This window comes from Coffea eugenioides, chromosome 10 (genome assembly GCF_003713205.1).
Source record: "Coffea eugenioides isolate CCC68of chromosome 10, Ceug_1.0, whole genome shotgun sequence".
Taxonomy (NCBI): Eukaryota; Viridiplantae; Streptophyta; class Magnoliopsida; order Gentianales; family Rubiaceae; genus Coffea; species Coffea eugenioides.
The window spans coordinates 6,551,526-6,564,542 of record NC_040044.1 but is presented as its reverse complement, the minus strand read 5'-3'; the positions used below and the strand labels follow the sequence as shown (position 1 = coordinate 6,564,542).

The 13,017-nt window shown below is 35.9% G+C and overlaps 1 protein-coding gene across 1 annotated transcript; it reads left to right on the top strand.

Annotated features, from left to right (window-relative positions):
* The first annotated feature begins 6,533 nt into the window (after positions 1–6,533).
* LOC113749896 (probable protein phosphatase 2C 9) lies at positions 6,534–11,086 on the top strand. The gene is made up of 6 exons (XM_027293772.1): positions 6,534–6,736; positions 6,947–7,054; positions 8,159–8,398; positions 8,488–8,764; positions 10,473–10,627; positions 10,756–11,086. The coding sequence occupies exons 2-6, from the start codon at positions 7,016–7,018 to the stop codon at positions 10,894–10,896; spliced, it is 852 nt and encodes a 283-aa protein (XP_027149573.1). The 5' UTR covers positions 6,534–6,736; positions 6,947–7,015; the 3' UTR covers positions 10,897–11,086.
* Positions 11,087–13,017: the final 1,931 nt, after the last annotated feature.

Sequence of the window (13,017 nt, the reverse complement as noted above, 5' to 3'; positions counted from 1 at the left end):
CGTTACCAATTGTATCCGATTATCAAGTGCCATTACGAATGGAATTGTCAAGTGTTTTCAAGTGCCATTACAGAAGTGAACCCGAAACCTTATTAAAAGGTGTTATTAGAGGCATTCTTCGTGAGGCCTTATTAAAGGTGAACCTGAAGTATTATTAAAAAGATTATAAGAGTCACGTTCTTCAGAAGTGGTGAATCTGAGGCATTATTAAAAGTGTCACGCTCTTCATAAGTGAATCCGAGACCTTATTAAAATGAATTATTAAAAGTGTTAGAGGATTCTTTAGAAGTGGTGAACCTGAAACATTATTAAAAGTGCCATGTTCTTCAGAAGTGAATCCAATTGAATTAAAAGTTGTTATTAAAAGTGTTAGAGACTTCTTTAGAAGTGGTGAATTTGAAACATTATTAAAAGTGTCACGTTCTTTAGAAGTGAATTCAAGTGAACTTGAGGCATTATTAAAAAGTTGAACTTGAGGCATTATTAAAAAGGTTATAAGTTTCATGTTCTTCAGAAGTGATGAAATTAAGGCATTATCGAAAGTGTCACGTACTTCAGAAGTGAATCTGAGACGTTATAGAAATAGCATCAATAACTAATAATCTATGGATCCGGTACCGTTACAAATGGTATCAAGGACTAAGTGTCATATAGGAACTTCCAAAACGTTATAGAAACAGCATCAAGAACCCGAAGAAGTGAACTTGAGGTGTGCCATGTTCTTCAGAAGTGAACTCGAGACGTTATAGAAATAGCATCAAGGACCAATAAGCTATGGATCTGATGCCATTACAAATGGTATCAAGGACTAAGTGTCATGCAGGAATTTTTGAGGTGTTATAGAAATAGCATTGTGTTAGAAGTTATTAAGTGTCACATTCTTTAGAAGTGGTGAATCTAAAGTATTATTAAAATTGTCACGTTCTTCAGAAGTGAATCCGAGGCGTTATAGAAATAGCATCAAGGACCAATAAGCTATGTATTCGATACCGTTACAAATGGTATCAAGGACTAAGTGTCACATAGGAGCTTTCAAAGCGTTATAGAAATAGCATCAAGGATTCAAAGAAGTGAACTTAATGTGTGTCATGTTCTTCAGAAGTGAACTCTAGATGTTATAGAAATAGCATCAAGGACCAATAAGCTATGGATCCGATGTTGTTACAAATGGTATCAAGAACTAAGTGTCATGTAGGAGTTTTCGAGGTGTTATAAAAATAACATCGTGTTAGAAGTTATTTAAGTGTCACGTTCTTTAGAAGTGGTGAACCTAAAGCATTAATAAAAGTGTCATGTTCTTCAGAAGTGAGTCCGAGACGTTATAGAAATAGCATCAATAACTAATAAGCTATGGGTTCAGTACCATTACAAATGGTATCTTGGACTAAGTGTCACATAGGAACTTCTAAGGTGCTGTAGAAATAGCATCAAGGATCCAAAGAAGTGAACTCGAGACGTGTCATATTCTTCAAAAGTGAACTCGAGACATTATAGAAATGGCATCAAGGACCAATAAGCTATGGTTCGCGGCCCATTACAAATGGTATCAAGGATTAGGTGTGATGTAGGAATTTCCGAGGTGTTATAGAAATAGCATCAAGGACCCGAGGAAGTGAACTTGAGGCATATCACATTTTTCAGAAGTGACGCCAAGGCGTTATTAAAAGTATCACGTTCCTCAGAAGTGAACTCGAGGTGTTATAAAAATAGCATCAAGAACCAATGAGCTATGATTCCGGTACCGTTACAAATGGTATCAAGGACTAAGTGTCACATAAGAGCATCCGACACGTTATAGAAATAGCATCAAGGACCAATAAGCTATGGATTCAGTACCGTTACAAATGGTATCAAGGACTAAGTGTCTCGTAGGTGCTTATGAGATGTCAAAGAAATAGCATCAAGGACCCAAAGAAGTGAACCTGAGATGTTAGGCGGTCCTTGAGCTATGGATCGGGTACCATTACAAATGATATCAAGGACCGTCAAGGACCAAGGAACTAAGTAAGTGTCATGTACGACCTTCCAAGGCCTTATAGAAATAGCATCAAGGATCCGAAGAAGTGAACCCAAGGCGTTGGCCGTTACAAAAATAGGTGCACAAAAAATGTTGGGTTGTACGTAGATTAATTGAATCGAGTTACTGCAAAGTAAGGTGACCGACGGCTGACTTTCGCCTAAAATAAAACTCGCCTTCACCCGTTAAAAGCATTCGGTGAAGTTTCTGGTTTGAAGGACGCTTTATTCCTCCAAGTTGCGTTCTCCGTTTAGCCACCTCCTCTTCGTTTAACGTTTTCTGGATTGCAAAAAAATCTGCAAACCTTTCATGTGCAACGGCTTGCATCATTTGTCTTGTTCGTTCTCAAGAATTGCATGTTTTGGGGAAGAAAACAAAGGGGATAGCTTTGCAAACCGATGCTTTTATTGATTCTTTTTAACGATCTTACGTAAGTTGACTTGGGGCAATCGGTTGATCGGTTCTTTTTCAAAGGGTTGGAGCTCTTTTGCCTTGGGTTTTTTGTTTCAAACAATAATGATGTAAGTTGGAGCTAGCTAGCGTAACCCGTTTTAAGACAAAGTACGACTGTAGGTTAAAAATACGTTCAATATTTTGTTCTTCTCTTTTAGGTACCATGTCATCCACGATTCTCACCGAATTGAGGAATGAGATGTCGCAATGGCAACAGCTATATAGATCGAGTTAAACCCCAACATTTTGTCCAAAGAAATGATAGGGCCCATGAGCTGTTCATGTGTTAACTTCATTTATCAATTTTTCAAGCCTTTTTCTGAAGATTAAGAACATTATTGTTTTTTCGTAAACTCGATTAAGAACGTATTAGAGTGCAAAAGTCACCAATTGTTTGATCTAGTTTATTTTGAAGTTGCTTAGTTACTCTTAAATTTTGAGATATATTCCCATTTATCTTTTCCGTTGAAAAGTGCATAACAATCTCTAGCATATAAATGTCAAAATTTTAAGATTAAGACTACTCCTTTCTCTATTTAAGATTAAAACTACTCCTTTCTCTAGTATACAGTATTATTTGAGATAATTACTATAACACTTTTGGTGATGTAATATATGTGAAATAAAAAGATGATTGAAAATATAAAAAGGTGGGTTGAAAAATATGTTTATGATGTAAGTGAAATATTATTTGAAAAAATTTGATATCCAAATACTCTCGGTATCCTTTAGGTTTGAAAAATTGTAGAAACTTCCATCAAGAAAAATAGTTCGATGCTCGGTTTGCTAATATGAGCAAAAAATTCCCGTTCATAATCTTAAAATGCCCTTAGATAATTATCCTCCACAAAAACAAAGTTCTTTGACAATGTTAAACTCAAAACATTACTTACATACTTTTAAAAGGTATTCTTGCAAATAAGTTCCCATACCCTCAAAATATTCGAACTTAAAGGGTACTGTCTAAAATTATCATAAACTTGAGGCGAGGTTTGTGAAATTATCCCCTTCTTAATTAACCCTTTGAATGGTTAAATTTGTATCGCAATTTTCAAATGTGGAAAGCTAAAGGATAGCACGTTAGTAGTTGGCATAAACGACTATAATCATGTTCCTCTATTTTTGCCTTTTCGGAAATCAAAGCTTTTCAACATTGTGTCCCACGACATGGAGTTATAGTAATAGCACTTCCATGTAGACCGTCTTATATCAATAATGAGATAGTAACATTTTGCTTCCATTAGGATATATGATTAATGGCCACTGAGATCATGCCTGGTTTTAATCTGAGTTTTAGGTGTTAAGAGTCCTAGGGGTTTCTTTAAGTACGTTGTAAATGAGAAAATGACAAGTGTAGGACCTAATTGAAAAGGGTACAACTTTTCAGGCCAATAGCCATGAAGCCTACCATCCATGTTGCCTCAGTTGTTGTAACTTTTCTTCATACTTATTGTTAGGGTCCAATAATGTTGCATGCAATTAGTAACTTAGAAGGCTTAGTTTGAATTTAAACAAATTGAGGAGAAAAAGGAAAAAAAAAGAAAAGAAAAGAGAAAATCTCTATTCAACCGTGGAAAAAAAAAAAGAAGGGACTTGGACTGAAATTGGGATAATCGAGAGAAATTGAGACTATTGTTTAAGGTCTTGATATAAATTTGTAGTTCCAAACTTTGCCTTAACATGTTGAAGGACAGAATAGAATTCTGAAATGAATGTCAAATCAGTTTATTGCTTTCTTGACTCTCAAACACCCCCAATTTCTTAGTGTAAATTTAGAATTTTCTTTTCTTTTGTTTATTATTTCCAAAATTCTTACAGGGCTGCATAGTTTTGGTCAGTTTAATTTGGTTACCTAGGTTCTCTCTTCTCAAAGGAAAATGAGAAAGAAAAGGAAAAGAGAAAGAAAAAAAAGGTAGCAAATGGTTAAAGTTGTCAATTTATTAGTTTGATTTTAACTTTTTAATGTAGACCACTAGTTTTAACTAAAAATATAACAGCCGCACTTTAATCCAAATCATGAGAAAGTTGTGCATAAAATTTTCAAATCATAGGGAGGTTATGTAGCAAAATATCAAACTATAACAGAATAAAAGGTATTTCATTCTAATTTTATTTAGACAATAAAGTTTCGACTCCAAAAGATATTAATTTTAGCCACCATTTCCTTAACCAACTAAATAGTAAGAGACTGTTTTTTGGTTTGAAAAAATTAAAAAGAAAATCCACCTAAATTAATAATACTAGTAAATATGTTGTGGTGCTGTGCACGTCCGGATTACTGATGGTGGACAGTGAAGTGAAGGCGATGGATAAATATTTTGGTGGACAGGGACCGCTCAAGTCAAGGAACATTTTCAAGGTCAATCTTCTTGACCTGGTCAACCAAGTTACCGATTATCAACTCTGCAATAAATTATTGAACAGTTGCAGGGTTTCTTCCGTATTTTGTATATCCATCATATCTATATCGTATTTGTGGTTTTTCTTGTACAATTTAGACACGTTATTGCAGCATTTGTTCAAGCTGGCAATTCAAGATTCAACCCTTGGAGTGATTATCCACTGCTTTCTTCCTCTCCTCCACAGATCTATCTAAGATCCTTGTACATTTGCAATTTATTCATTCACTTTCGGAACCGCATTCGCATCCTTATCCTACTTCCTTGCCTTCTTGCTGTAACAAACTCGGCAATTTTTGTTTTCATTTTAGTACTCTTTATTTTTTTATATATACTTTTCTTCCCTCACCTTTTGAAAAATTGCTGTAGACATTAAAACAAGAGATTAATGAATGATCAGTCAGTCCTAGATAAACAGAACTAGTCCATGCCCACTACGTTTACGTGACAGTTTTCTTTCTAACTTTCAGTGCTACTCGTAGCAATGAAGCATGTAAATGATTGATTTGTCTAACTAAAGCATGCAAATGCGCAAAAACCCAATTAGTGTGCTATGCTTTTAACTTGACATCTAATTGAATTTCATTGCTTTTAACACCCTGTTTATACGTCTTGTACTAGACTTAACCAAGAAGGTTTTTTCTTTTTGATTCTTTTATAAGTAAATCTTATATACACTAACAGTGTATGCATTATCACCGTTTGATTTATTACATGTGTGAAATTCAAATTTTGCATCGTTGTCATTCATCCAACGCTGCTGACAGTGTATACACTATCAGTGTAGAAAAGATTAATCCTTCTTTACTTGGTTCTTTTTTTGGAAGAGTTATGCTAGTCTAATACGATTACAATTACAGCACGTAACAAATTGCAATTTATAAATAATTGAAGTCAAGGTAAATGGTCAAGATTTCTCAATAAATCACGTTCAATGTTGACGCGTTCAATGTTGAGTTGTACTTTCATTATGCAAGAAGTATACATGCATATTGTGTGTTGCACAACTATGTAAATGGCCATTGCTAAAACTATGTAAGGCCCTCCATCGACAATTACAAAAATGGGCCACAACTAGGTAATTTGCTGCGAGATTGCATCCAAATTCATTTAATTGGTTAAGATGATGTACATAATGATAATATTGGAGTACACAAAATGGTCAATCTGTACATCTACTGTTGGAGTATATACATGCGTTAAGTGAGTTTATACACATGTACGAGACACTTTTTATTCTCGAGATTATCGAGGGCATGCGGGCAAATCTGAAATTGCACCCAAGAAATTGGATAATTCTGAAACAAAAAATATATATATATATATACACACACACACAAAGATAGCGCAGCACATGTGTCAGGTCCCTGGGTTACCTCTGCCGCTTCTCATAAAACGTTAAAAATCATTCTTAAAAAGTGTCCATCAAAAGCAAGTTTTTTGAGACTCAGCCTAAACAAACACACAACACAGAGCTGTGTAATGGCAACAGACAGCTGAGCCCGAGACAGCAAAGTCAACAAGGTTATATGTTGTTCCACATTTGCCCCTTTTTTAATGCGTGGAAAGGGGGGAGGGCGGTTGAGAAAATAGCAAGCAAATAGTACATAAAGAGCATCCCTCGGCTGTTTCTTTCCAACTACTGCTATATATCTAGGCACAGATGAATTTGATTCCAATCACTGTTGTTATATGGGAAACACTTGTTGAGTGATTAGAAGGGTTTAAGTGTCTCCTTTTCCTTTCTTTCTGAATCCCATTCACATATTTAATTCCATTTTGCAAGTTCATAATAAGAAGAAAAAGCAACAGCTACAAAAGCTGATATGTGCTAGTACAAGTTAAGCCCCTTCACTGATTAATCTTGGTATGTTGGATGAATTATTGAAAACCCAATTGGCCAATTTGTCCGTTCACTTGGTGAATTTGCTCAAATTCATTTTCTTCTTAAATTTTTAATTTTATTGGGTTTTTTGGCTTTTTGCTACGAGGGTTCTTGTTCAGTGACTGATTCCTTGTTTTCTAATGGTGTGGACTGTTATTAAGGAGCTTTTGTGCTTTTCTTTGATGATCACAGGATTTTGTGCTGTTGCATGTTGAGAAAAACTGAAAAGATTCAATTTTTATCCAGTTGGCAGATCATTTGATGGATAAGTTTTTTTGCTTCAATGCTGGTTGTGGTCAGGTAATTTTTCCCATTCAAAACTTCTATTCAAGTTTTGTGATGGTCATGTAATTTTGTGGATCATGCATCTGGGGAGCACTCGCCGACCTGAAATGATTTAATGACACTGTCTTCGATGGACATTGAGGGCCTTGGTATTGGTTTTTATGGAACCTTCCAAGGAGAATTTTCATTTAATCTCATGTTATGGATGAACACTGCAGGATTCGGCTACTATTTTTGTGGAGAATGTTAGTATCATTTTTTTTGGTATTTTTGGTGCTGATGGCTTAGTACAACAATATATTTCTACATTAGTTGGCTCTATAATAAAATCCAAAAAAAAAAATCATATATATGTGTGTGTGTGTGTGTGTGTGTACATTTGCAGATTTACTCTGATACATCCTGCATTCATCCACCTTCTGAGAGATCTAATTGCTCTTTCCCCGGCATGTAATTGTAGGTATATCACTAGCCGTTGTGGTTCACAGAATACTGTAAATTTTATAGTGACAACAGGTTGAATAATTTTTCTTTGATGAATTATGGAAAAAGCTGGCATGACTAGGACAATTCGGGTTTCCATGTGCTAAAGTACTCAATGGCTTCAATTAGGTTTGCCAAAAGCTTTGTTGCTCAGTTTCCTCTTACTTTTTGACTCGATACAACCATTTAGTTTAACCTAACCCCCTAAAAAAATTTTGTCATTCTTCTGTTCACAATGCCATTACCATTGCTTTTGTCGTTTTTTGTTCATGTATGCATGGAAGTTGATTTTTGATACCTATACTAGGGCTAGGCAAAGTTTCCAATTTGAGTCTGAGTATTCAAAGTTATAGCCACCTCGGTTTTGTTGCTGTGTCATCCTTATGGTCCATTCATGCATCATGATATTCAATTAAAACCAAAGTCGAAGGTATTCTTAGGTTTTCATTTGCTTTGAATGGTAAAGTTAGCAGGCCGTATTAAATACTTGTCTTTTTTTTTTTTTGTTATAACTATTGTGTTTGATCTTTTATCATCTACTTTACTTGTTCTGTATCATCATTGTTGAATCTTATTTCCTTTTTGAGTCATTCTACACTCATCTGCAGGTATGACTTATCTTTTTCTCTTCTGCAGTGTGTCAGGGGTGAGTCTTCTGGTAGTTCTGGCAAAGGAAAAAGTCGCGAGAATAAAATCAAATATGGTTTCAGCCTAGTGAAAGGCAAGGCCAGTCATCCAATGGAAGACTACCATGTTGCTAAGTTTGTGCGGATTGATGGACATGAGCTCGGGCTTTTTGCCATATTTGATGGCCATCTTGGGGATGCAGTTCCTGCATACCTGCAAAAACATTTGTTTGACAATATCTTAAAGGAAGTAAGTTGGCTGTTGACTCCGGCAGCTGTTCACATATATGGTTGTACTTTTGGGTTGGTATCTCATACTCTGGTCTCTAAATATGTTAGGGCTCATTCTGGACAGATCCTGGCGGATCAATCTCAAAAGCCTATGAGAAAACTGACCAGGAAATTCTGTCTAACAGTTCGAACTTAGGGCGAGGTGGGTCCACTGCTGTGACTGCAATTCTCATAAATGGTCAAAGATTATGGGTGGCGAATGTTGGGGATTCACGAGCTATTCTGTCTCGTGGAGGCCAGGCTATTCAGGTGACAATAGACCATGAGCCTAGTACTGAACGAGGCAGCATTGAGAACAAAGGAGGCTTCGTCTCAAACATGCCAGGTTATTTGCTTACTTATTTGTTATAGTTTTTAGCATCTTACTCACAGACAACATAATGTAATTAAGCTTAAAGCAATCTAACTCAGAAGAGCTGTTATGTGAATTTCTTCATCAATCTTGTAGTCACCGACTTGTGGAGCTGCTCAAGTCTCTTGTCCTTCCGTGGCTCTCTTTTCAAGTTATAGTGAACTTTTATATAGGTTGTTAGAAATGGAAAACCATGGGAATATCCATATAAGTTGTGGTGAATGTATCTGATGCTTTTCAGGTAATGACATACTTGAAATGTGTGTGGCATCCACCACTTTACCTGGGGTGCAGCTCTATTTTGGAACTAGGTGACACACACAGTAGTATGGTTGGGAATATTTTTAAAACTGCCCCTCATATGGTCTTAGCATATAAGAGTTATACTACGCCAGTGATTTTGGAGATAGTAATCCTTCTATCCTGGCATCTATCAGAATTGCTGGCTTTATGCGATACATAGTTCATGTCGATAATTTCCTTTTCTTTCTATGTTTACTGTACAGCCAGCATGCATAGAGCTGTTCTAATAGCTGAAGATATTTGCATTGTTTGTCTCAGCCTGATAGGCTACATCTCAGAATTTGCTACCACAACCCTTAATGGGGGCTTTGATTGTTGGGAACATCTGACCTTGTTCCTGCTGAACTGTTGATGATTTTGCTGGCACTTTCCCTTTTCAGTCATTCAAACTACAATTGGTTTGAGATTGCAGTTTGCTCCATGTGTAAAGAATGCTTTGCCTGTGTCATTCTTGCCTCCAGTATGGTATTGGAGTCATAACCATGATATGTATGGCTTACCCTTTCTTTCTTCTTCTTCCTCTCGACTTCTGAATAGCCTTGTTTTTCTGTAAGGCAGATGCAAAAAGCTAACTGTTTTTTAAGGTTTTCAGAATCTTTCATTACTGGCATTTTCTCTCTGGTTTCTTTAATTTTTGCAATCAATGCACAGATCTGCTTCAGTTTCTTTTTCCATCTATTCAAAAATACTTCCTAATTATTCTAATGCTGCAGATATGCATGCAAATTATATCTCCTCTCAAACATACTTATGCTGTCATTTCTTTGTGAGATCTAAGTTCTCTTAACACTTATTTGGGGTTGCAGAGATGTTTATCTTAACTGTGCCATTCCTTTTGTTCTTGTTATTTGCTCAAATTTGTTTGAGCTTACCAAGGATGCAAATAAGGTCAATACTCACACTTTTTACTTCCCCACCTTTCCTTCCTTACCGTACAAATGATAATCAGGCGTTTAACCTACTTCTTCTTTTCCTCTTCTTATCGTGCACTTCTCATCCCATCTTTCATCTTAATCTAGCTGTATAATTACAAGCATCTGCCTCCTTCTGTAGACTTAATATAGTCCTTAGTGCACAGGCATAAATTCATTCAGATATTGGAAATTTTCATACGCAATTATAGCATTTGCATATACTTTAAGTAGCAGCACATTGAGCACTTTTGTCGTAGCAAATCTATTCTTCCATGTTCAATCCTGCTTTATTCAGCAATTCTTGATGGCTATATTACTTTATTTCCCTATTTGGGCCTGGTGTGGATACGATCAAATTTTCTATCTTTTGGACAAAGCTAATCTGTATTATAAATGTGTTCAAATTTTCTATCTTTTGGACAAAGCTAATCTGTATTATAAATGTGTTCTGCATCTTTTCACAGGAGACGTGCCTAGGGTGAATGGACAGCTGGCCGTTTCTCGTGCTTTTGGAGATAAAAGTCTCAAGTCACATTTGCGTTCAGATCCAGACATTCTCGATATGAATGTCGATGTCAACTGCGACATTCTTATCCTTGGAAGTGATGGTATCTGGAAGGTGAACGGTCTTTCATGAAGCTCATTTTGCTCTCTGTGTCATTGTGTAGAACTAACAAGTACGAAAATTTTAACTTCTGAGAAATGGTTCATTTTCCAATCTCCTGTTCTTCTTCTACATAAACACAGGTAATGACCAATCAAGAAGCAGTCGACATTGCTAGAAGACCAAAAGACCCTCAGAAAGCTGCGGAACAGTTAACTGCTGAAGCCTTGAACAGAGACAGTAAAGATGATATTTCTTGTGTTGTTGTTAGATTTAGGAAATAAGCGTTCTTGTGATGTGTTGCTTGTCCACTGCAGAATTTAGGGGAAAGAAAGCAATTGTCTTTTACATGCAAAGCCAATTTATGCACATAAACTAGATTTAGGATCTATTACTCCAGAGTGACTGAAAGCTCTGGCAGTCATAGACAGGAAAATTACCCAAAAAGATTATAGGAAAAGAAGGTACAGTTATTAGGAGATTTTTGTAAATTTAATATTTTTTTTCAATTTTTTTATGACTAAATTGTTTCATTTATTTTCTTGTTCGAATAGAGTAGTTTATGTTGGTTATTACATCAATGTTTTTTTTTTTTTTATATCCTAATCCATGAATGGTTGATGAAACCGCTTATGGAAAAAGCACAAGTTCTTTCATGAATGATGGAATCCATTTCGGAAAACTGTTACCTTTTTATGGCAAAACCAGACACTGAGCCCTGGATTGGATGTTGTGATTGAAATTGACCCAGAATTTGTTTCATAAATTAAAGTGGTCATGACAACTTCAGAAAGATAACAAAGTTAGGAGCATATTGAGATACTCATAACTTAATTGGTTGGTGGTCCTTGTAAATTATTTTCTTGGCCTTTTCTGGAACCAAACCAGCAAAACTTCAGAAACATGTTTAGATATAGCATTGAAAAGTCCTTTTAGCCATGTTTTTCTTCTTTGAGCAACAAATTTTCATAATAAATTTTGTTTTAGCTTTTGTGCCCCTAGGACTCTGCACTATAAAGGTCTTGCAGTTCATAATTGTTCTTTAGCCAAAATTGCAGTGAACTAGAACTATTCAAGACACAACAATTATATGTCATACTACCATATACTAATTCATTTGCAACTTTTGCTCATATATAAACAAACTTTAATTCGTCAAAGAAAAGAAAACAAATAATAAGTCATTTGCCATGTTTGCTCTACTTTATCCCTTTGTAATTCCCTTTTCCTTTTTTTCTTTATTTTATTTAGTTTTTTGGTCAAAGTTCTGACCCAAAAAGACTGCTCAAAAAATATTTTTTTTTGAAAGAGAAAAACCCTAAATTGGAGAGCCCAGCCAGTATAAATTAGGGTTTTCGACGACAGTTGTCACAAGACTTCTCAGCCGGCTGGTATGGGAATCCTCCTCCGAAGAAACAATAGCTCTGTGCTTTTTCTTCCTCGCTGGATTAATTAGCTACACAGTTCTAAACTTGCAATCTTGATTATTACTTTGTGGGTTTTGTGTGTGTGTGTGTGTTTTTTTTTTTTGACATTAGTATTAATTTTGGTGAAAAATTGCCTCTTTTTTCGGCTACAAGGGCTGAGATCTAATGATCGATTTCTTGATGGCTTTGTTCTGGGGGCACACACTTAATCCTTTTCAAGAAGTGGGGTATTTCATAAAACCCAGATTTGTCCACACTTTCATTTTCTGGGTTCCCTCTTTTTGGAATATTTCTACTTATATCTTTTAGGCTTTCTTAGTCCTTCTTGTGTCTCTGTGTGTGTGTGTTTGTTTATTTTCTGTACAGTACCAGTACCACTGATGGGCTGTTGAAATTGGGATCTTGAAACATTATTATGGGGAATTCGTTGTTATTATTTCTCAAGTAATTAATAGTGGTGGATTATCGTACTTGAGAAGATCACTAGTAAGCGATTATGGCAATGGCGATGAAGTACTTGAAAAAAAAAAAACACACACACACACACACATGCATTATTATAAGGGGTTGGAACAATGGAATATGATCGCATCTTTTTCCGAAAGTTAAAAAAGGGTTTAGGAATATGGCACCTGGTTCCTGTTTCTGACTCATCAGTGATACTTCTCTATAGCTGTACGCTTTAATTGGGATAAGAATGATCATCTTAGAATCAAGTTAAATTCGAAATTCGAATGCGAGTTTGAGTGCGAATCCTTTTATCCCTTTCTGATGTAGAAGGTGAAGGCATGAAGGAGGCAACAGCAATTGACAATTACCTAGCAAATGTTAAAACATTGTGGAGGGATTGAGGACTGGCAACTGGTGAGCATGTTCCATGACGACAAATGGAGGGGGCAGATGTGAAACAGGGAGCTACTGAGTTTGTATTGCCCCTGTTCTGTTCCATGACAAAAGTTTCTGCAGAATTACCTCTAC

Bases quoted from the DNA above. Each gene is read 5' to 3' on its own strand.
- LOC113749896 (XM_027293772.1), top strand. From the start codon at position 7,016: ATGGATAAGTTTTTTTGCTTCAATGCTGGTTGTGGTCAG. The intron at 8,399-8,487 runs GTAAGTTGGCTG...TAAATATGTTAG, and splicing joins TTGACAATATCTTAAAGGAA to GGCTCATTCTGGACAGATCC. The intron at 8,765-10,472 runs GTTATTTGCTTA...ATCTTTTCACAG, and splicing joins CTTCGTCTCAAACATGCCAG to GAGACGTGCCTAGGGTGAAT.